This window comes from Macaca nemestrina, chromosome 18 (assembly GCF_043159975.1).
Source record: "Macaca nemestrina isolate mMacNem1 chromosome 18, mMacNem.hap1, whole genome shotgun sequence".
NCBI classification, from domain to species: Eukaryota; Metazoa; Chordata; class Mammalia; order Primates; family Cercopithecidae; genus Macaca; species Macaca nemestrina.
Window position 1 is genome coordinate 66,787,575 of NC_092142.1, and position 22,313 is coordinate 66,809,887.

The 22,313-nt window shown below is 52.2% G+C and overlaps 1 protein-coding gene across 3 annotated transcripts in view; it reads right to left on the reverse strand.

Annotated features, from left to right (window-relative positions):
- Positions 1–196: 196 nt before the first annotated feature.
- Positions 197–22,313, reverse strand: part of LOC105491408 (RAN binding protein 10) — an 86,850-nt gene continuing 64,733 nt past the window's right edge. The window contains exons 4-14 of one of the 3 annotated variants that reach the window (XM_011757787.3): positions 18,682–18,849; positions 12,039–12,061; positions 9,272–9,456; positions 6,202–6,314; positions 4,620–4,728; positions 4,360–4,508; positions 3,960–4,164; positions 3,068–3,189; positions 2,468–2,613; positions 2,051–2,162; positions 197–1,289 (exon numbers count right to left, since the gene is read on the reverse strand). In XM_011757787.3, the coding sequence (XP_011756089.1) occupies positions 1,159–1,289; positions 2,051–2,162; positions 2,468–2,613; positions 3,068–3,189; positions 3,960–4,164; positions 4,360–4,508; positions 4,620–4,728; positions 6,202–6,314; positions 9,272–9,456; positions 12,039–12,061; positions 18,682–18,849 (1,463 nt within the window). In that variant the 3' untranslated portion in view covers positions 197–1,158. The other 2 variants (XM_024795961.2, XM_071084767.1) reach the window with 2 other exon arrangements.

The following is a 22,313-nucleotide window of genomic DNA, read 5'->3' on the forward strand; positions in this document are numbered from 1 at the left end:
AGAACCTGCCTCCACAAGGTACTGGTTTCTCAACAGAAAGCATCCATTCTCTCAGAGCTGTGCAGAGATGGTGAAGATCCAGGCAGGAAGAAAGCAGCCCCTGTACTCAAGGGCCTCTGTCCTGGGAATGGAGTCTTCTTTCCGGCAGCCTGACACACAGAAGCTCTCAGGACGAAGGCAGGTAGTTTCCAGGCAATCAATTTAGAGTAAATGTATTATTTGGCCATCTTAACAACAAGGGAAGGTAGGGTATTGAAAAGGGAGGAAAGGGGAGCAAGGCAAGCAGTGGGAGGTGGGGTAGAGTGGTAGATAGTGTGCTGGCCAAGGACCCTCTACCTCTGCTGTGTGGCCCTGGGTCAAGTTATCACTTCTCTGGACCCTTGGCCCTGTAGTTCTCTGCTCTGTCCAGCTCTCAGGGGCCTAGGGACCCACAGTTCTTGGGGTGCTATAAACCAACATAACCATGCCCACTAAGTGGCCCACCAAACCCTATTTGGGTTTCCTAGGCTGCAGCTCGGCCTGTGACTCAAAAAAGAGGGAGCAAAAAATAAATCACTTGGCTGAGGTGACAAAGATGATTCTTTTTTAATGAGTTGGACTCAAAGAAAACATGGTGCCTGGACAGCCTCACCCAAGAGGTGCTGGACCACTAATGCTACGATAAATACTGTCTTTTTTTTAATATATATATATTTTTTTATATATATATATATATAAAAAATCTCATTTGTTTTTTATTTATGAAAATAATAAGCTATCACCAACTTGGATAGGCTTCATCACTAAATTAGCAGAAACCAGCTCAGCACAAACTCTCCAGAGATAAATACTGGTGGCTCAGTCAGGAGAAAAAAAATTTAAAAACCCCAACCCCTCCTCAAAACAAACCCCCCCCTTTCAAAATAGAAGGCGCTACATGAGAGTAACCAGCCAATACTGTGTCACAGGCCGCTGCACGTGAAGGGGAGAGAGAGAGACTGAGGGGGTGATGGGCAGAGAAAGGAAGGAAGGAAGGAAAGGGAGAGGAGAAAAGGCCAGGCAGGAGGAGTGGACTCTGTCCATGGCTTCCCAGTCCCTGCACCAGGTGCCTATGGAGGGCAGGGCAGCTCCAGCCCTGGGGCCAGCGGAGGGCCAGCCGGAGCCAGCCAGCACGGTCAGCTAGTGCAAGTAGTCGTCGACTCTGGCAAAGGAGCAAGAACCCAGGCCTGCTCGGGCCATGAGCCGGAGACACTCAGATGCCTGGCCCAGGGCGAGCATCAGAGGGGGCTGCTTTGGCAGGTTCTGGGACTCTGTGGAGGAAAGAAAAGGCCTGGTCACTGCCCTGCCCAGGGTTTGGGCCCAGGTCAAAGTTCCCTTGGGAGTGGAAAGAGGGGGCAGTAGACAGATTCTCTTGGAACAGAGTGTTCAGTACCTCTGTGTAAGTGTGTCCCAGCCACCAGGCCATGGCCCTGAGGTCATGCCAGGAACCTGAGGTCCTTAGCCCAGTGTAGAGCACTGGGCTGGCCTGGGCCCACCGCCATGGCCTAGGACCCATCATGAACTCAGCTGGGCAGATGGAGGTCAGGGTTTAGGTTCAACCATGGGAGCCTAGGAGTCCTGAGTCACCAGAGAGGGCCTATGCAGAGCCTGCTGCCCCAGTGTGGACAAACAGCTCTTACTGGGGCCAATTGGGGTTGGGAGTGGGAACCACCCAGGTAGCCATGGGCCAGCTTCTGTTTTTGTTAGATCCACTCACCTAGGCCAGGCATGGTGGCTCACACCTGTAATCCCAGCACTTTGGTGGGCTGAAGCAGGCAGATCACCTGAGGCCAGAAGTTCAAGACCAACCTGGCCAACATGGCAAAACCCCATCTCTACAAAAAATACAACTAGCCAGGCATGGTGGCATGCACCTTAGTCCCAGCGACTCAGGAGGCTGAGGCACGAAAATCGCTTAAACCCGGGAGGCGGAGGTGGAGATTGCGGTGAGCCAAGATTGTGCCACTGCACTCCAGCTTGGGCTACAGAGCAGATTCTGTCTCTAATAATAATAAAAAATAGATTCACTCACCTAAAATGGCGCTGTTGAGGGCAGCACACACAGGTTCCCTCTGGATGGGGTCAAGCTGCTGGCCTACTGGGCAGCTCCAGGGGTCTGAGTATGCCAGCAGGCTGAAGGCATCCTATAGAACAGGGCATTCTTGAGAGGACTGTGGCACACACCATAGCCCGCCCTGCTACCCATGGCTCCAGAGGGAGACAGGGCCCTGCATGATGCCCAGCCTGGAATGTGGGGTGTAGGGTCGAGCGGGGCTATACTCTCCCCAGAGCCTGGACACGCATGTCCAGTGGGCCCAGATGCCCCACTTCCCTCTGCAGACCTGGCTGGAGCCCACTCTTTTCTGCTGCCCCCTGGACTCTCCCAGAGCCACCCTGCCCCCAACACCAAATGGGGCCTGCTCTGCATGAGGTCTGGCTCATCCTGTACCTGCAACATCTCTGTGTGGGCCAAATTATTGCCGTACTCCCGGCCCAACTGCTCACTCAATGCCTGCAACTCACGGCCAAACAGAATGATCCTTTCTGTGGCAGCCTGGTTGCCCCCGCAGAGCTGCCGCCGAGGATGCCCGTCATCTGCATCCAGAACGCAGTGGAGAATACATTAGGAGAGGTGAGGAGGGAAGGGCAGGACTGGGGTGGGGCAGGAAGGACTGGGAGGAACAGGTAAGGCAGCTACAGTTGAGGCATTCTTCTCTTCGTCCACCTGGCACACAGTCTAGGGTTCAGGGAGGACTTGGAAGCTGTCCCTCTTCCCAGCCCGCACAGACGCAGGGTGCTCATTAGGGTGGCCACGCTCTCGAACACACTCTAGCCTCAAACACAGGTGGTCTTGGCACAGGCCAGGGCCTTCGTACATTTGGAGCCACCTCAAGGACCCATCCACAATTGGCTAAGGAGGCAGTGGACAAGGTCTGGCTGGAGCTTCTCAAGATGCCAAAGCCTGCCTAGCCCAGCTCCTCCCAGGGGAAGAGGGCACCCAGACTGCACACTGCCCTCAAAGAATAGCACACCAGGCCGTGGCTCTCACCCATGCTGGACTCATCCGTCTGCAGGTCCTCATGCTTGTAGGCACCGTTAACAATGCGCGTGGACATGCTTCCTAGCACACCGTTGGGGTAGTGCTCTGCCTCCATCTCCATCTCACTGTCGCTGTGGGGAAGGGTTGAGGTGGGAGTTGGCCCAGGGGGTGTGGTTGGAGCTGCCTGGTTGGGCCTCCTTTCAGGCTATAGCCATGGGTTGCTGTGGGTAAACCGAGGACCCCCCAGGAACATGAAAGGACAGCTCAGGCTTCCAAGTCTTCAGCACTTGACCCCTACTGTGACACCAGCTATCCTCAGAGGCCTGTCACCTGATTCCCACCCTTGTCCCAGTGCTGCCTCTGTGATTTTCCCGTCCCTGGCCCTCCTCTGAGTTCACACACCTCTTCTACATATTCCCCAACCTACTGACTGGGCCCCATGGCCCCCATGGGCATCTCTGTGGCCTTGCTTGGGAGCCAAACCCAGGTCAGCCTTGAGGTGTATCTGGGGATGCTGAGAGCCACCTAGAGCTCTAGCCTGCAGCTTAGCTTCCCCTGCCTGCCCAACCTGGCTGTCTATAAAGCCAGAGCCAGGGAAAGCTCCCTCATGATGGACCCTGAGGGTTCTCACAGGCCCGGCCTCTTTGGAGGAGACCACATCCTCAGCCTGGTATCACTGGAGCCTCTGGAGAAAGCCAAGGCCAAGGAAAGTGCAGCTAAATCATGGGGAGGACTAGAAGCCAGAGCTGACATCTGGCCCAGTGGGCCAAAAGCTAGGACTCCAGGCACAGACCTGAGATGGAGGCTGGGGGTGAAGGGAAGGGCACTCAAAGGATAGACTGCAATGGGCCCAGCTGGCATGGGGCAGAAGGCAGAGGAGGAAGCAGAGCAAGGCAGGCACCTGGTCTCCTGGTTACTGGTACTGCTGTGGGGCTGGGACTTGGTGGAGTCTGTTGAGTTGGACTCGGAGTAATTGATGGAGGATGGGGAAGAGGAGGACGAGGAGGAGGAGGACGAGGATGAGGAGCTGGGTGCAGGGTATTTACTGTGGTTCTGTTTGCTCTTGGTGGACACGACGCCATTGCTACAGTTGGGACTGTCTGCTCCTAGAAGCCAGGGGGACAGTCAGAAGAGGAGGGGCAGCTTGCCCTCAAGTGGAGCCCCAAGAATAACCACAGTGGTCCCATTTCCCTTCTCCCAAATCCAGCAGCGAGCCCGGAGCCCAGCCCAGGAAAGGGTATGTGGGGTGGCCTCTCTCCTCCACACCAGTTCTTCCCAGAGCCCTCTGGAGAGTGGCTGACCTGTGTTGTGCATGTGGGAACTACTGGGGCCATGTCGGGGGCTGAGGCTGGGGGAGCCAGGGTAGCTGTCCTGGGACTTGGGGCTTCGGGAGCTCAAGCTGCGGACCTCACTGTCCGTCCCATTCACCATCTCCACAAACTGCCGGCACCTGCGGAGGGAGCGGAGCAATAATGCTCTGGTTGTGGTCCAGGCTGACGTTCCCATCACCAGCTGAGAGGGGCTGGACTCTGGGGGAGCTGGGGTCATGCCCAAGACTTACTTGAGCATGAAGAGGAGGTTGGGGTTGTGCTCCAGCAGCCCTGGGTAGAAGCGCTGGGTGGTCTCGATGGCCTCGCCCACACGGCCCTCCAGCACCAGCTTCTGGATCTCTGCAGGGTGCAAGAACACAGCAGTGAGCAAGGGCTACAGACCTCTCCCACAGCCACATGCCTGGGATGCTGCCAGCCTCAGGGCAGGGGCCGGCCATGATCAGATGGGCTGGCTCAGAGTGCCTCGCCAGCTTGAAATGCTCACAGGAGAGGAGGCTGGAGAAAGAACCTGACTGCCCAGCCCAACAGATCCTGGTTTCTGCCAAGCATCAGAGTCCTCAAGAATACGGGGAAGATGGAGGGGAAACTCAGTCCAAAGGCAGGAGGGTAAATGTGGAGGCCTGTTCCTGCAAGGCACATGGTGCCAGGAACCTGGGGGCAGGGTAGGGCCCCAGCTGGGGCAGCATGATCTGGGGATGGGCACCCAGGCAGCTTGGTGGCCTGAGGGGCTCCTCTTCAGATACACTCCTCTCTTTCCAGGCCTCACAGGGTAATGGCAAGGAAATCACACTGGTTTCTGATCAGGGTTGTGCCTGGTGGTCTTCAAGGGCTGCAGCATGCCCCCTGCTGGGAGAGGAGGCCATCCTCCTCATGCTGGCACCTCTGACGTTGACACCTCTCAGGCCATCAGCATCTTGCTGCTGCCTTTTTGCTCTTGCCATGGGGCCTCGTGCATCTCGCTGGGAGCAACTTCAGGGTCTGAGGCTCTCATTCATAGATCCCAAGTCTGGGATCCCTTTCTGTCTGGCTGAACACAGCTTCTCTGGGAGACAGAAACATGCATATACAGAAGAGACAGCAGGCTCGGAAAGGGGCAGGCAGGCACTCACAGACACGCATATCCACACCCACTCGCCCTCACTCTCCTTTTCTCCTTCTAGCTCCTCGCTGGGCTCTTTTTCCACTTTTCCAACACCGCTCCTTCCATGAAAGAGCCTCCAGATGCACAGCATCCAGGCCAGCATCAACACTGGGAGAGCTCTGGCGAAGCGAGGACTCTAGGTGGTCAGCAAAGGGCAGGACCAGAGGTGGGGAGCGGAGAGCAGTGCCCCCATAGCAGTCATTGAGCACTGGCTTTGCCCTGTCTGACCACTTCAGTCCCCTCTCTGGCTAAGAATAAGCACAACTACTAAGGCTGAGTAAATGGTGAGAAAGGCAGAGAGTTTGGTAACAGGCAAACAGTCTTCCTGGAAGACCATGAACAGGAGGCTGAGAGGAATCCAGGATTCAGAGGGGAAGGAAACAAGCAGGGAGGAAATGGAGGAATGGAACCAGCCATGCCAGGGCCTGGCCTGCGCCCAGCCTTCAGAATATGCATTAGGGAGGCTGCCCTGAGATGTCTCCGTCTTGCCAACTGTCCATCGGGGCAGTGCCATCTTGAAGGTGGGACAGGAACATGGCCTTGGGCTGCAGGCTGGTCATGAGGACCAGAGCTGAATGGACTCCTGACAGGTGAACCAGGGTTGGCATGAGCCAGAGAGCAGAGTTAGGGACAGGTGAGGGAGGAAAAGGGGAAAGCAGAATAAACCTTACTTTGTCTGTTCTTTATGGATGCCTGTTCTTCCTGAATCGGGGTTTCAGTCATTCGAGCAAAAGCTGTGGCTGTGGCACAATACCCATGATGCACGAGGTAAGATGAGACCATGCTAGAAGAAAGGAAGAGCTTCAGGTGACACTCAAGAACTGCACTTCTCAATGACCACCTGATGGACTCAGGGCAGATTACCTCCCCCAGAGGTCTCCCTAAACACATCCTGGAGGTGTAACCTCCACAGAATGAGAATAAAGGGGCTGAAACAAAATGAAAACTTCCCCCATGGTGCCCCGTGGTCACGAAGTCAGGCTGCGGAGGGGCTGTTCACCTGTGTGCCCACAGTTCAGAGGAGTGGCTGCAGTTTCTCTGAGACATGCTGCCCACAAGTAAGCGAGTACGATAACAGAAGTACACACACAGGCACACTCCTCACAGGTGGCTGCCTCTTTGGGAACTGCAGCAAGCCTACGGGGCCAATGGTCTCACTGATAGCGTCCCAAAACTGCAGCCAGTCAGGTAATCTGGCAGCTTCCCAGACAAGATGCATGCCACATGCACACCTTCTACAGATACAGGAGCCCCTCTGCAGGCTGTGCCATGTACCTGACAGAAGCATTTCAGTCCCCCAGGTGAACCTGCCCTCAGCAGTTCCAGCTCTAGTGAGTGAGTGATGGGAAGCTAACTCACAACACAGAGTTACACCATGATATGCCACAAATCAGGGGCCCAAGAAGCCAAGCGATCAGGCTGATTTTGCCAGGCAGAGATAGGCAGCAGCAGGGCCAGTGGGAACACAGTCACTGGGAAATGGTCTGGAGGAGTCTGACTCCCAGTAGCCATTTTACCCCAGCAGAAGCTGGCTGAACAGTGGCACATGTGTGTACACATATAGAGCAGAGGCTGAACCCTCGAATCTGATGTGTACAGGAGTGAACACCTTGGTGTGTGCATGTATCTGATGTCATTACTGTAACTCTAAACACAAATGTCTGAAGGGTTGTCAGGTGGAAGGCACAGAAGTTTGGGTGTGTGTTCTCTCAGGCTTTAAGGGGTAAATGAGATAATACACACAAAGTACCCGGCAGGAAGAAGTCCATAAATAAGACTTCTTCTTATTATGAAATGATATATTACATAATATTATAGTATAAATAATTATCAGCTGGGCGTGATGGCTCATGACTGTCATCCCAGCACTTTGGGAGGACAAGGTGAGAGGATCACTTGAGGCCAGGAGTTCAAGACCAACCTGGCCATCATTGCAAGATCTCATCTCTACTTTAAAAATAATTATTGGCTGGGTGTAGTGGCTCTCGCCTGTAATCCCAACACTTTGGGAGGCCGAGGCAGGCAAATCACTTGAGCCCAGGAGTTTGAGACCAATCTGGGCAACATGGTGAAACCCTTCCCCTCAAAAAATACAAAAAATTAGCCATGCATGGTGGTGTATGCCTACAGTCCCAGCTACTCAGGAGACTGAGGTAGGGGAATTGCTTGAGCCCAGAAGGTCGATGCTGCAGTGAGCCATGACTGTGTCACTGCACTCTGCCTGGGCAATACAGTAAAATCCTGACTCAGAAAAAAGTAAAGTAAGTATAATTATTATTATTACACCATATTATTATTATAAACACAAGGGGAAATATGAAAAATTCTTTACCTACAAGAGGGTTACCTACACAAGTAAAAGAGAGGAAATTACCAGACCTTCCACTAGAGGAAGCCAGCCAAAAGGCGTGTGACAAATTTGTCTCTGTGATAACATAGCCATTATCAATATTCATTAAATGAAGTTATATAAAACCATAGTACACAAATTATATGCAGGTCTTGGCAAATGCTACATATGAACACACACAAGCACATGGATACACACATGGAAACAGAAACACCTATGTGCTATGCCGGACATGGTAGCACATGCCTGTGATGCCAGCTACTCAGGAGGCTGAGGTGGGAGGATCACTTGAGCCCAGGAGTCCAACCTAGGCAACATAGTGCGACTCCATCTCAATATTTTTTTTAAAACCCCGAAACAAAAACACATCCATGTGCTGAGCCGAGGCCCTGAAAACTGAGAGGATCAGTTCCTCCTCTACACAGACTTGGCATCTTCACCCCTCTCCTTGCCCATCCCACCAAGCCTGCTATGGGAGTGGCACTGTCCTGGCCATCCAAGGAAGTCCTTGTCATCTGCTCTGGGGGACTGGGAACAAGAGGCAACAATGCTGTTTTTCCTGGGGAAGGTCTGGCCACCTAGTCCCTGCCTCAGCCCATCCTTGGGGTCTGCCTCAAGGGACAAAGGCTGTACAAAGAAACCAGTGTGCACCCCAACCCCACCCCAAGGACCCTAGCACCCTGGTGCCTTTGCAGGGCAATGACCAGAGGTAGTGGAAGCCTAGCTGTTCCCCGTGCCCATCTGCCCATCCTTGGGAGCTAAGCTAACACCCACCTCCTGGCAGAGTGGGTACTGGTCACTGCCTCACTCAGGCTTGCAGCTGGCAAGTGCAAGAGAAACCCAAAGCTGGCCTCCCTTGGGAGTTCAGCGACACTGGCTTCCAGGACAGTCTGGGAATTAATCAGCCAAGGAGCTAGCTTAGCTGGTCCTAGGGAGGACTCCCTTCCTTCCACCACTGCTACAGACAAATGAGACTCAGCTGGATGCTGGGCCCTGTGAGGTGGCCTCAGGCCAGAGTCACGGCATCATGGATACTCCCTATGGTAGAAAAAGGGTCCACAAAGGAAGAGACCACAGGGCATCCTCTGCAAAACCCTCTGCAAAATGACCTGGTGAAGGAAAACAGCCCTGCTGGTGATCTTATATACAGGAACCTCCAATCTGGCTGAGAGGCAAAGGTTTAATTAGGAGTAGCCCGGAGAACTTGGCGGGAACTGTCCATCTGACGAGAGAGAAGCAGGAGAGCTGCAGGCTGAATCGCCCTGGGAATGTTTCCCAGAAAGGATCCACCCGCTGGAATTTTTAAGAACAGCTTGTAGCCCTACAGGCGCCTAGAGTGAAGTGGGCTGGGGTGGCGTGGGGGTGGGTAAGGGCGGGAGCAGGGCACTCACTTCTGCAGCACTGCCTGCCACTCGCCAAGCCGAGCACTGATGGGGAAGCAGTGGACCGTGCCCTGGACCTTGGCACGCCACTCCCGCATGTAGTCCTCAATGTCAAACAGGAAGGGCTGCTGACCAAAGTTGGCGTCCACAATCTCCCCAGGTGTCTGCAGGCCTACGGTGGGGTAGAGGTTGGCCTGAGGAGGAGAATGAAATGTCAGTCAGGCCCTAAGGGCAGTGGGGTGGTAAGGCCTCACCTCACCTCCATGGCTGCTGCCGCCCCATACTCGGGCTGGGAGAGTTGCAGCAAGGCTGGAGGAGGCAGGGCAGAGCCACCTCTGTCCACCTCCCTAGCAGAGACATTATGCCCCAAAGCTTGAGGGGAGAAAGCAAAAGAAAAGCAAGCAAGGCACATCATGGAGAGTGTCCTGCCCTGCATCAGAGGCCTTTGTGTCCTCAAGGCCCAAGAACCCTTTCTGGAACTCAGTCAAGGCATACAGAGATGGGCTGGGCTCCACGACCCTGCAGACATGCCTGTGAAGGTCTGCTGCAATGGTGGATCATGGCTCCTCTTGGAAAGTTCCAGGGCCAAGGATCTCTCTGCCACAAAAAAATAGACACATGAGGCTGGGCACGGTGGCTCATGCCTGTAATCCCAGCACTTTGGGAGGCCAATTTAGGAGGATCGCTTGAGCCCAGGTTTTCGAGACCAGCTTGGGCAACGAAGTGAGACCCTGTCTCTACAAAAAATAAAAAAATAAAAATTAGCCAGGTGTGGTGGTGTGCACCTGTGATCCCAGCTACACAGGAGGCTAAGGTGGAAGATGGCTTGAGTCCAGGAAATTGAGGCTGCAGTGAGCTGCGATTCTGCCACTACAACCCAGTCTTGGTGTCAAGAGTGAGTCCCTGCCTCAAAAAAAAAAAAAAAAATAGATACACAATGGGGTAGGCAGAGATGGGATGACACAGGAAAGGAGGGAGGAGGGGAGCATGGCAAAAGGGAACCAGTGGTCTAGACCCCTGGTGCTGGCAAAGGGTGAAGAGAAGCTACCCTTCCTGTTAGACACTTGCTAAGAGGAGGATCTTCTGGCCAGTAGGGTGTAGGGCTCCCTGCTTTCCACCTAGCCTCTGCCATGACTGGCTTTTGTCCAGTCCCTCCCTCACTTGATGGTTCCTGGGGCTCCCCGCTGCTACTATCCAGAGCCTCGCTAGCCTCCTCCCCACTGTCACTGCAGATGGTCTTCTTAGGGCCCTCAGTCCACTCTTCATCCCATGCTCAGGCCATGTTCCTTCCTGAGTACCATGCACTTTTTTTCTTTGAGACGGAGTTTCGCTCTTGTTGCCCAGGCTGGAGTGCAATGGCGCGATTTCAGCTCACCGCAACCTCCACCTCCTGGGTTCAAGTGATTCTCCTGCCTCAGTCTCCTGAGCAGCTGAGATTACAGGCATGCGCCACCATGCCCGGCTAATTTTGTATTTTTAGTAGAGACAGGGTTTCTCCATGTTGGTCAGGCTGGTCTTGAACTCCCGACCTCAGGTGATCTGCCCACCTTGGCCTCCTAAAGTGCTGGGATCACAGGCATGAGCCAGCGCACCCGGCTAACCATGCATTTTTGTATCTGCACAAGGTGTGGGACCTTTTCCTGTATGCTGGCTTCAGCCCACCATGGGCTCTGCACACAGAGGACCTCTCGCTTCCTTTTTTTCCCCTACCATCCTCCACACCACAGGCAAGGCCCACCTCCTCCAGCAAGCCTTCCCTGACCGTCACTGCCCACAGTGTCATCCCCCATACCTTCTTGCATGTGGATGCATACTGGCCATGCTCATGCCTGGTCATTTCATGTCACGTCCCCATAACTAGACTCTTCCCTAGCCAGGGTCAGCATTCTCCACCTGAATCTGCTCTTTGCCTAGGACCACAGCCTCTCTCTGGGGCTTCCAGGTAGGAGGGAAGGATTCTGAGCCATAGACTAGAGGTTCTAACAGGACCCTGGGTGCTATGGTCTGGGTTTCAGAGGCCCATAAGATCACAAAGGCATTTCCTGGGGCATCACTGGGGTGTCTGGGATCCCAAAGCAGCCACCAGAGTCAGTAAACCTTCCTTCCTCCCAGAACCCAGCCAGAACACACAGAGCCAGGCCAGGCTCCCAGCATCCTGGGTGGAGGCACTGCATGTGATTAGGCCTGTGATGACTCATAATAAAGAGGTACTGGGGTACAGGTGTGGGATGGCTGGAGGTGAGGATACACCCTGAACTAAGCAAGCAGAAAACCCCATCCTTTTATAAGAAGAGAAGACCCCACATAGCTCACCTCTCTGGCTTGGGGGTGCCCTAGGTAGTAGCAGATGAGTTCCCCTAGGGCACTGGCTTTCCTCAGGGATCTCTGATGGGTATGTACAGGGACTGGGTTCCCTCACAGTTCAGGAATAATTCCCTACACTCTGCACCCCAGGTGACACAGAGCTGGCTTAGACCAGCTGAGCCATGGAGCTATCTTCATTCCACCACCCTAACCCCCCCAGGCCCACAGCTGCCTCTGGAAATGCCACAAATTACTGTCACCTGCTAAGAGTCGTAGGAAGACCAGACCTTGCTGCTGGAGAGAGAGGAAGGCCAGCAAGTGCCCCTCCTGGTACCCTCAAGCTGACAGCATGGCACACATCCCTGGTTGGGGAAAGAACCAGACTCCACACCCTGCACTTGCAGGTACCACCATGCCCACCCCAGTCAGCCCCCAGAAGCCCAGGAGGGGAAGACCCAATAGTAGTACTCACCGGGAGGTCTGTGAAGGCTATACCTGTGGGGGGAAAGGAACAGTTATCAGGGCCAGCCCCTGGGGCTACTCTGCCTCTGCACCCCATGGTGGAGCCAGTGCTAGGGCCAGGTATTGTTTTTTTGGTTTCTTGTTGTTGTTGTTGTTGTTTTGAGACAGAGTCTCCCTCTGTAGCCCAGGCTGGAGTGCAGTAGTGCGATCTTGGCTCACCGCAACCTCTGCCTCCCAGTTCAAGCGATTCTCCTGCCTCAGCCTCAAGAGTAGCTGAGATTACAGGTGCCCACCACCACACTCGTATTATATTTTTAGTAAAGACAGCATTTCACCATGTTGGCCAGGCTGGTCTTGAACCCCTGACCTCAAGTAATCTGCCCGCCTCAGCCTCCCAAAGTGCTGGGATTACAGGCATGAGCTATCGTGTCCGGCTGGGCAGGTTTTTTTTTTTTTTTTTTTTGAGATGGAGTCTCGCTTTGTCGCCCAGGCTGGAATGCAGTGGTGCGATCTCGGCTCACTGCAAGCTCTGCCTCTCAGGTTCACGCCATTCTCCTGCCTCAGCCTCCGAGTAGCTGGGAATACAAGCACCTGCCACTACGCTGGGCTAATTTTTGTGTATTTTTAGTAGAGACGGGGTTTCACCGGGTTAGCCAGGATGGTCTCGATCTCCTGACCTCGTGATCCGCCCACCTTGGCCTCCCAAAGTACTGGGATTACAGGCGTGAGCCACTGAGCCTGGCCCGGGCTAAGTAGTTTTAATCACACCATGACCTTCTCTTCACTGGCGGCCTGGCCAGAAGTGAAATCAGATGCTTAGGTAGGTGCACAGCTCTTCCACCCTCAAAGAAAGCCTGCTAAGGGGAACTAAATTCAAAAGATCTATCCCCTGCGGCCCTTTAGAAGGCCTGATTCTTCTCTTGATTCGACACATATTTATGGAAACCTATTGTGCATGCCAGATCCTTTTTTGGAAACAGGGTCTCACTCTGTCGCCCAGGCTAGAGTGCAGTAGCACAATCTTGGCTCACTTCAACCTCTGCTTCCCGAGTTCAAGCAATTCTCCTGCCTCAGCCTCCTGAGTAGCTGGGACTACAGGCACATACCACCACGCCCAGCTAATACATATTTTTGTATTTTTGGTAGAGATGGGGTTTCACCATGTTGGCCAGGCTGGTCTTGAATTCCTGACCTCAAGTGATCTGCCCGCCTTGGCCTCCCAAAGTGCTGGGATTACAGGCGTGAGCCACCATGCCTCACCCCTTTTCCATCCATTACTTCGTCTGATCCTCATACCAACTTTGGGAAGCAGGCTTATCCCATTTTACAAAGGAGAAAAGCCTCAGAGGTTCGACAATTTGCCAGTAGTCATAAAGCTAGCAAAAGTGGTGGGGCTGGATTCGTTCCTAGTCCGATGCTCCAACGTCATCTCTAAGCTGACAGAGAAGCGGAAACAGGGAGGGTGGCAGCTGCCTATCTCCAGACCATACGCAGTCAGAGTCCTCAGAGGTTCCAAGCTGGCAAAGCGCAGGTTAACAATGGCCTGTGTGGGAGGATCTCTTGAGAACAGGAGTTCAAGACCAGCATGAGCAACACAGCGAGGCTCCGTGTCTACAAAATATATAAAATTAGCTGTGGTACCAGCGACTTGGGAGGCTGAGACAGGAGGACCACTTGAGCCCTGCAGGTTGAGGCTGCAGTGAGCTAGTATGATTGTGCCACTGGGTTCCAGCTTGGGTGACAGAGCAAGACCCCGTTCCAAAAAACCAAAAACAAAAAATAGCTTGTCAAAAACCCTCCTGCCAAGAGAAGTGGCTGCATTTCTAGGGACCTCAACTCTGAATTGGAAGTGAGAGTAGAGGGCAGTGGGACCCCAACTATATAAGCAAGCCACCAGAGCACCCATGTTATTCACATTGGGAAATGACTCAGGACCAGTGGAGATTCTCCCAAGGACTCAAAACCCTCTCATTTTTTAGATAAAGTCTTTTTTTTAAGATGGAGTCTAGTTCTGTCACCCAGGCTGGAGGGCAGTGGCGCGATCTCGGCTCACTGCAAGCTCCGCCTCCCAGGTTCACGCCATTCTCCTGCCTTAGCCTCCCAAGTAGCTGGGACTACAGGTGTCTGCCACCATGCCCGGCTACTTTTTTTGTATTTTTAGTGGAGACAGGGTTTCACCGTGTTAGCCAGGATGGTCTCGATCTCCTGACCTCGTGATCCGCCTGATTCGGCTTCCCAAAGTGTTGGGATTACAGGCGTGAGCCACCGCGCCCGGCCAAGTTCACGCCATTCTCCTGTCTCAGCCTCCGGAGTAGCTGGGACTACAGGATCCTGCCACCACGTCCGGCAATTTTTTTGTATTTTTAGTAGAGACGGGGTTTCACTGTGTTAGCCAGGATGGTCTCAATCTCCTGACCTCATTATCCACCCATCTCGGCCTCCCAAAGTGCTGGGATTACAGGCGTGAGCCACCGCGCCCAGCCCTAAATAAAGTCTTACATCTCCCAGAAGCTCCTGAGCTTTTGGCCTCAGAGGTTTTCAAACTGCTGATTCCTTAAGAGATCTCCAGTCTGCTACTCCAACCCCTACCCAGAAAAGAAACTGAAGCCCTGCAAAATAGAACAGGTGAGGATCTGACAACAGGTCTCCCAGAAACCTGGCTGGAATCATGTCAGCCAGTGCATACCACATGCTTCCTTTCTGCTGGGCACTGGACTGAGTGTCTTATAAGGCACCATTCAATCCTTAGACAACCTTGGCTCTGACACTAGGTCACATATGAAAAAACCAAGGTGCAGAGAGATGGTTTATATTCTTTGTTTGGCTATTTTGTTTGCTTCTCACTGAGGGATGCTCATAAGCCACATGGTCTGCCTGTCTGAGGCCACTTCTGGGCCCCACATGCACAGTCGGCATGACTCTGGCATGCTGGCAGGACTGAATCTGGAAATCTCTCTACCCAGGAGGAGACCCCAATGTCCACCCTCCAGGTCTGCCCAGGAGCTGCCCTCATGGATCTCAGCATGGCCAGGATATTGCTTACTCCAGGGCTCATGGAGGAGTCCCCAAGAAGCCTGGAAAAAGGGAATCCAAGCTCCATAAGTTATATGCAGTGTGACCTTTGGCGAGTATCCCAACCTCTCTGAGCTCATCTGAAAAAAAGAGATAATATCGATATCTCGACTTCAAGGAAAAAGGGAGAAAATGAGACATTCTGTGAAAGCTACTTCATGAACTCTGAGGTCTACATATAAGTCAGCTGCAGTAATGCCACAGGGTGAGGAAACTGCAACACTTTTGGTCAGGGGATGACTTACCCAGGCTTGCCCAACTCTGCCTCTCAATGGCACCCAGGAAGGATAAGGCCTTGAGGTGCTTCCAGGAGAATGAGGAAAGACGCTACTCCACCCACTACTGCACTAGACAAGGGCAACACTGCTCCTCCAGCCTGCAACGTCACTTTGATGGCAAGATCTGAGTTGGCCCACGGGAAGAAGGTTCAGGCAAAGATCCAGAATGCAAATAGGATAGCCAAACTTGCTGATAAGGAGTACCCTGAGTCAAACAGACATAGGTCAGGGACCTCTGAGGCTGAGAACATAAAGACCTTGTGGGAAAGCACAGAGCTGTGTGGAAATGACTCTGTGAGCACATGGACCCCTTGCAAATGAGACATCAGTCCGTATCTCTGTTCACTCATTCCTTCATCCTTCTACCAAGTATTTGCTGTCACAAGACTAGAGAAACAGCTGCAGAGCCTGGCCCTCAGATTCCAGCAAGAGAGATGGCATATGACTAACAATTATGCAGATAACTGACCAATAGTACATAGGGCAAGGGCTGTTGACAGAGGAAAGGAGCAGGGAGGCCAGAGGCAGGAGACATCATTCCGCTGCTGTAAAATGGGGAAGGGTTCGATTCTGAAGCACATTATTGATAGGATGGCTTGGGAAAAGGAAACAGGGACAGTAGAAGATTCACCACGCATTCTGTCACTCCAACTTCACTGCTTTCCCATTACATTTTGTGATCTAAAAATGCAGGGGACAGGCCATATCCCATTTTCAGTAAGGTTTCAATAATATCCATGTGGAAAAAATGGAAAAATATGAGCTTCAGGAACTGATTTTTTTTTTTTTAATAGGGACCGGATCTCACCACTTGCCCAGACTCATCTCGAATTCCTGGGCTCAAGCCATCTGCCCACCTCGGCCTCTCAAAGTGCTGGGAATACAGGTGTAAGCCACTGCGCTTGACCAACTTAGTTATTCCTTTTTTTTTTTTTTTTTTTTGAGATGGAGTCTGGCTCTGTCGCCCAGGCTGGAGTGCAGTGGCGCGATCTCGACTCACTGCAAGCTCCGCCTCCTGGGCCCACGCCATTCTCCTGCCTCAGCCTCCCGAGTAGCTGGGACCACAGGTGCCTGCCACTGCGCCCAACTAATTTTTTGTATTTTTAGTAGAGACAGGTTTCACCATGTTAGTCAGGATGGTCTCGATCTCCTGACCTTGTGATCCACCCGCCTTGGCCTCCCAAAGTGCTGGGATTACAGGCATGAGCCACCGTGCCCGGCCAACTTAATTATTCTTAAATGGCTGATGTCTCCCAGGACAAGCTCAACTGTACACTGAAGGGCTCAAATCTTAACCTTCTCTTCTTTCTATATTTTTTAACAACATCGTCATGAAAACATAAACACAAACAACAAATTTTAGATTAATACAAGACTGAAAAGGATATCAAATATTTGAGATAGAACAAGTAAGAACACAGAAAGTGCTGACAGGCTGGAAAAAAAGTCAAAATACTACTAGATGAAGTTTCATTACAAGATGTGTGAGGTCTTGGATGAGGGTCTATAAAAAGCATCCACTAAGGAGATGGGTTTCTAAAAACAGCCGAAGGGTTTGAGGTGACATTAAAGTGGCCATCTGCTCTCTATGGGACCTTGGGACTTGACTGACAAAGAGCTCATGGCCCTTTGGTTGTCCTGGTGCACATGAAGGGCCTGGAGGAGACAGATGCAGGTACAGAGGGAACAGCAGAGTCTGCCCCCATCCATGAGCAAAATGTGGACAAGCTGGAGGGATGTGAGGAAGGCAGCTATACAAGGGGGCCGGTGAAGGGGGGCTTGCATATAGGGTGAAAGCCCACAATAGTGGCCCCTGGGACTTTGATAGCAGAACCCAGAACCAAGAAATAGCTGGAGTCAGAGTGCCGAGTGGAGAGTGAAGAGCTGTCTTGAGGCCCTGGCCCACCCTCTACCCGCTAGCTCCTCACCAGCTGGTCACTAGCAACTGCAGCCAGGTGGTCATCAATTTCAGAGGAGGGTTTCTCTGATGTGCACCTAGGTCAGCTCAGTAGTGTCTGTGCTATGTTCTCGGCTGCCTAGCTACCAAGGCTTTCCTGCCAACTCTTAGCTGGGGCATCCAGTTGCCCTATTGAGGAATGCTGGCTCCTAGGCATGCAGCCCCAGCCATCAGCAATCCAATTCCCACTCAGGTGCCCTGATTCTAGCTGCGCTCATCTCCTGGAGAAGTCATAGAGGGGATGTGGAGAGTTGCAGCCACCTTTTTACTGACCCTCAAGCCAAGGGAAATGGGACTTCTAGGAGTTGGGTTCCAAGTAAAATGCCCACTCCCTTTCCTGGCAGAGCTGCTGGCAGCTGGGCTGGTAGAGTTCTGCCAGTCCTCTCCTCACTATACCATTCCATTCTGGAGAACTAGGGTGTGTAGACTGGAGACCTCTGCAAACCCAGGCAGGCAGACCAGGCAGTTAGTCACCACCTCAGGGCCAATGTGGTCAAATACCAGTTAGCACCCAGTAGGCAAGGCATCAGAATAGCCAAAGTCTCTTCCTCTCAAGCCCTAATCCTAAATGTCTACGCACGTACAGGAATGCTCCTTCCAGGGATCCCACAGGCCCCATCCTCTTCCACTGATTGCAATTTCTCCTGGGTTTCTTCTCCTGGTTAACAGCAATACCAATCCAGCCATTTTCCCACCTTGCCTTCTTGCAAGTGAACCCCATCTGTCACCAAGCCCCGCAAGGCCACACCTGGGCCTTTGTCCTGTATTCATCACTACTGCCTTACCTCAGGCTATCTGCCTCTTCCCCTGGTCTTTACTCTGGTCCATCCTTCATGGTTTCACCAGAAGCCTTTTTCAATGTAACTGCCCCAGCTGCTGCCCATTCACCAAGAACAGACCAGAGGTCTGGCCCTATCTGACTCCAGCCTGTTTACCTCTTGGACTAGTGCCACCCTCACTGCTGCTCCACAGCAACCAGCACCAAAGTCTGGGCCAAGTCACAGGCACGCAAACCATCATCACACAACCTATGCGAGGGTTCCCCAAACTTCTCATCAGATGCCAAACCTTGCTCCATCAAGTGCCACCAAAGCCAAGATCACGACCAGGATACTACTGCACTCTCAGCATCCTCCCCGGGCTGGATAAATGCAGCTGACCGGCTGGATGAACAAAGGCGTGCCCCTGCTACCCTCTATTCACCTGAAAGGGCTCCAATGCCTGGCAATGGTGCGGTACCCCAGAGCTCAGCAGAGGCGACACTGCTTTGAGCACTTGCCCCTGAGCCTCTCACCAACCAAAGTGGCTCCACAGAGCAGAGCCTCCAAGGTCCCTCATGCACACACCAAGGCTGTGGCCATTCTTGGTGTAGAAGCAGGTGCCATTGATGAGGTTGACGCAGCAGCCGATCACGTCTCCTGTGGTGAATGTGGGACCATAGGGCTGGCCAGTCCCCGAGGAGCAGAAGGAATGCCCATCGTCACCATGGTAACCATAGGAATGTTTGTCCCAACCTGTGGGGGAAGAGAGCAGCAATAACTGAGTAGGTACTTGAGGGAGGAACAAGACAGTCACAGAAGCCCACCCAGGTCTCTCAGCCTCTCCTCAGCCTGCCCCACCTCTGTCAGCACTCTTGGCTTCTAACAGAGCCACCAGTAGACAGAGTCTGGCTGTGAGTCCAGCAGGTGACCGCCCAAGTAGCTGATGCAGCCCCACAGAGGAATGATCCCATGCTGTGGTTAACAGGATCAGTGACCCGGAAAGAACACACGAGAGGGTGGCACAACAAGGAGGTGGTCAGGGGAAGCCTTGTGAAGGAGCGAGAGCTAGAAGTGACCTTGGAAGTGTACCTGGCAGGTTGTTAAAAATGGTTTTTTGTTTGTCTGTTTGTTTTGAGATGGAGTCTCACTCTGTCGCCCAGGCTGGAGTGCCGTGGCGCGACCTCGGCTCACTGCAAGCTCTGCCTCCCAGGTTCATGCCATTCTCCTGCCTCAGCCTCTGGAGTAGCTGGGACTACAGGGACCCACCACAATACCTGGCTAATTTTTTTTTTATTTTTAGTAGAGATGGGGTTTCACCATGTTAGCCAGGATGGTCTCGATTTCCTGACCTCGTGATCCACCTGCCTCGGCCTCCCAAAGTGCTGGGATTACAGGAGTGAGCCACCGCGCCTGGCCAACGCCCAACTAATTTTTTTGTATTTTTAGTAGAGACGGGGTTTCACCCTGTTAGCCAGGATGGTCTTGATCTCCTGAACTTGTGATCCACCTGCCTTGGCCTACCAAAGTGCTAGGATTACAGGCGTGAGCCACCGCACCCGACCTAAAATGTATTTTATATTGAGAATTAGTTTACACATAGTAAGATTCTCTCTTTTATTTATTTATTTTTTGACACAGAGTCTCCCTCTGTCACCCAGGCTGGAGTGCAGTAGTGTGATCTTGGCTCACTGCAACCTCCGCCTCCCAGTTTCAAGGGATTCTCTTGCCTTGGCCTCTGGAGTAACTGGGATTACAGGTGCCTAGCTAATTTTTGTATTTTTAGTAGAGACGGTGTTTCAACATGTTGGCCAGGCTAGTCTCAAACTCCTGACCTCAGGTGATCCTCCAGTCTCGGCATCCCAAAGTGCTAAGATTACAGACATGAGCCACCATACCCAGCCAATTCTCCCTTTTATTTATTTATTTATTTATTTTTTTGAGACGGAGTCTTGCTCTGTCACCCGGGCTGGAGTGCAGTGGCCGGATCTCAGCTCACTGCAAGCTCCGCCTCCCGGGTTCACGCCATTCTCCTGCCTCAGCCTCCTGTGTAGCTGGGACTACAGGCGCCCGCCACCTCGCCCAGCTAGTTTTTTGTATTTTTTTTTTTTTTTTTTTTTTTTGAGACGGAGTCTCACGCTGTTGCCCAGGCTGGAGTGCAGTGGCGCGATCTCGGCTCACTGCAAGCTCCGCCTCCCGGGTTCCCGCCATTCTCCTGCCTCAGCCTCCTGAGTAGCTGGGACTACAGGCGCCCGCCACCGCGCCCGGCTAATTTTTTGTATTTTTAGTAGAGACGGGGTTTCACTGTGGTCTCGATCTCCTGACCTTGTGATCCGCCCGCCTCGGCCTCCCAAAGTGCTGGGATTACAGGCTTGAGCCACCGCGCCCGGCCAGTTTTTTGTATTTTTTAGTAGAGATGGGGTTTCACCATATTAGCCAGGATGGTCTCGATCTCCTGACCTCGTGATCCACCCGTCTCGGCCTCCCAAAGTGCTGGGATTACAGGCTTGAGCCACCGTGCCCGGCCAATTCTCTCTTTTAAACTGTACAATTCAAATGAGTTTTAACAAATGTATACAGTTGAATTACCACCACCACAATCAAGACACAATCAAGACACAGAACATTTCCATCACTAAAGCTGAGCTTGGTCAAGATCAGCCTGGGACAACATAGTGGGACCTCATCTGTATAAAAAATTTTAAAAATAGTCCAGGGGCAGTGGCTCACACCTGTAATCCCTATACTTTGGGAGGCCGTGGCGGGTGGATCACCTGAGGTCGGGAGTTCAAGACCAGCCTGACCAACATGGAGAAACCCCGTCTCTACTAAAAATACAAAATTAGTCGGGCGTGGTGGGGCACACCTATAATCCCAGCTACTTGGGAGGCTGAGGCAGGAGAATCGCTTGAACCCAGGAGGCAGAGGTTGTGGTGAGATGAGATCGTGCCACTGCACTCCAGCCTGGGCGATAGAGCAAGACTCTGTCTCAAAAATAATAATAATAATAAATTAGCCAGGTGTGCTGGTGCCTGCCTGTAGTCCCAGGTACTCAGGAGGCTGAGGTGGGAGGATTATTTAAGCCCAGGAGTTCAAGGCTGCAGTGAGCTGTGATCATGCCAGTGTACTCCAGCCTGGGCAACAAAGTGAGACCCTATCTCCCCAAGAAAAGTTCCCTCAGGCCTCTTGGGAGTCAATTTATTCCATCTATCCCCAGTCCCTGGCAACACTGATCTGATGTGTTCCTATGGTTTTGCCTTTTCCAGAATTTCACATAAATGGAATCATAGAACATGAGGTGTCTTGCCTGGCTTCTTACACTTAGCACAATGCATCTGCAATCCATCCATGTTGTTAGGAGAAGCAGTGTTCCATTCCTTTTTATTGCTGAGTAGTACTCCATGTTATGGATACACCCCAGTTTTTCTGTCTGTTTATACACCAGTTGATGACACTTGAGTTGTTATAATTTTTAGCTATTATGAATAAAGCCAACAAATATTTGCTTTAAGGTATTTGCACAGACATATGTTTTCATTTCTCTTGGATAAATATTTACAAGTGGTATTGCTGGGTTATAAGATAAGTGTATGTTTAATTTGATAAGAAACTGTCAAACTGTTTTCCAAAGTGGCTGTGCTATTTTGCTTTCCAACCAGCAATGTATGAGTTCCATATCTTCTTCAGTATTTACTATTCTCAGTTTTTTTAAATTTTGGCCTTTTAGTGTATATATAGTGGTTTTATTTTATTTTATTTTATTTTTGAGACAGAGTCTGGCTCTGTCGTCCAGGCTGGAGTGCAGTGGCCAGATCTCAGCTCACTGCAAGCTCCGCCTCCCGGGTTTACGCCATTCTCCTGCCTCCGCCTCCCGAGCAGCTGGGACTACAGGCGCCCGCCACCTCGCCTGGCTAGTTTTTTGTATTTTTTAGTAGAGACGGGGTTTCACCATGTTAGCCAGGATGGTCTCGATCTCCTGACCTCGTGATTCGCCTGTCTCGGCCTCCCAAAGTGCTGGGATTACAGGCTTGAGCCACCGCGCCCGGCCTATAGTGGCTTTGATATCACTGTGGTTTTAATATACATTTTCCCTATGACAAAATATATTGAGTATCTTTTAATGTACTCATTTGCCATCTATTTGTTGGAAAACTATTCAACTGTCTATTCAAATTTTTAACTCATTTTTTTTTTGGATTGTTTATTGTATTGCACTTGTT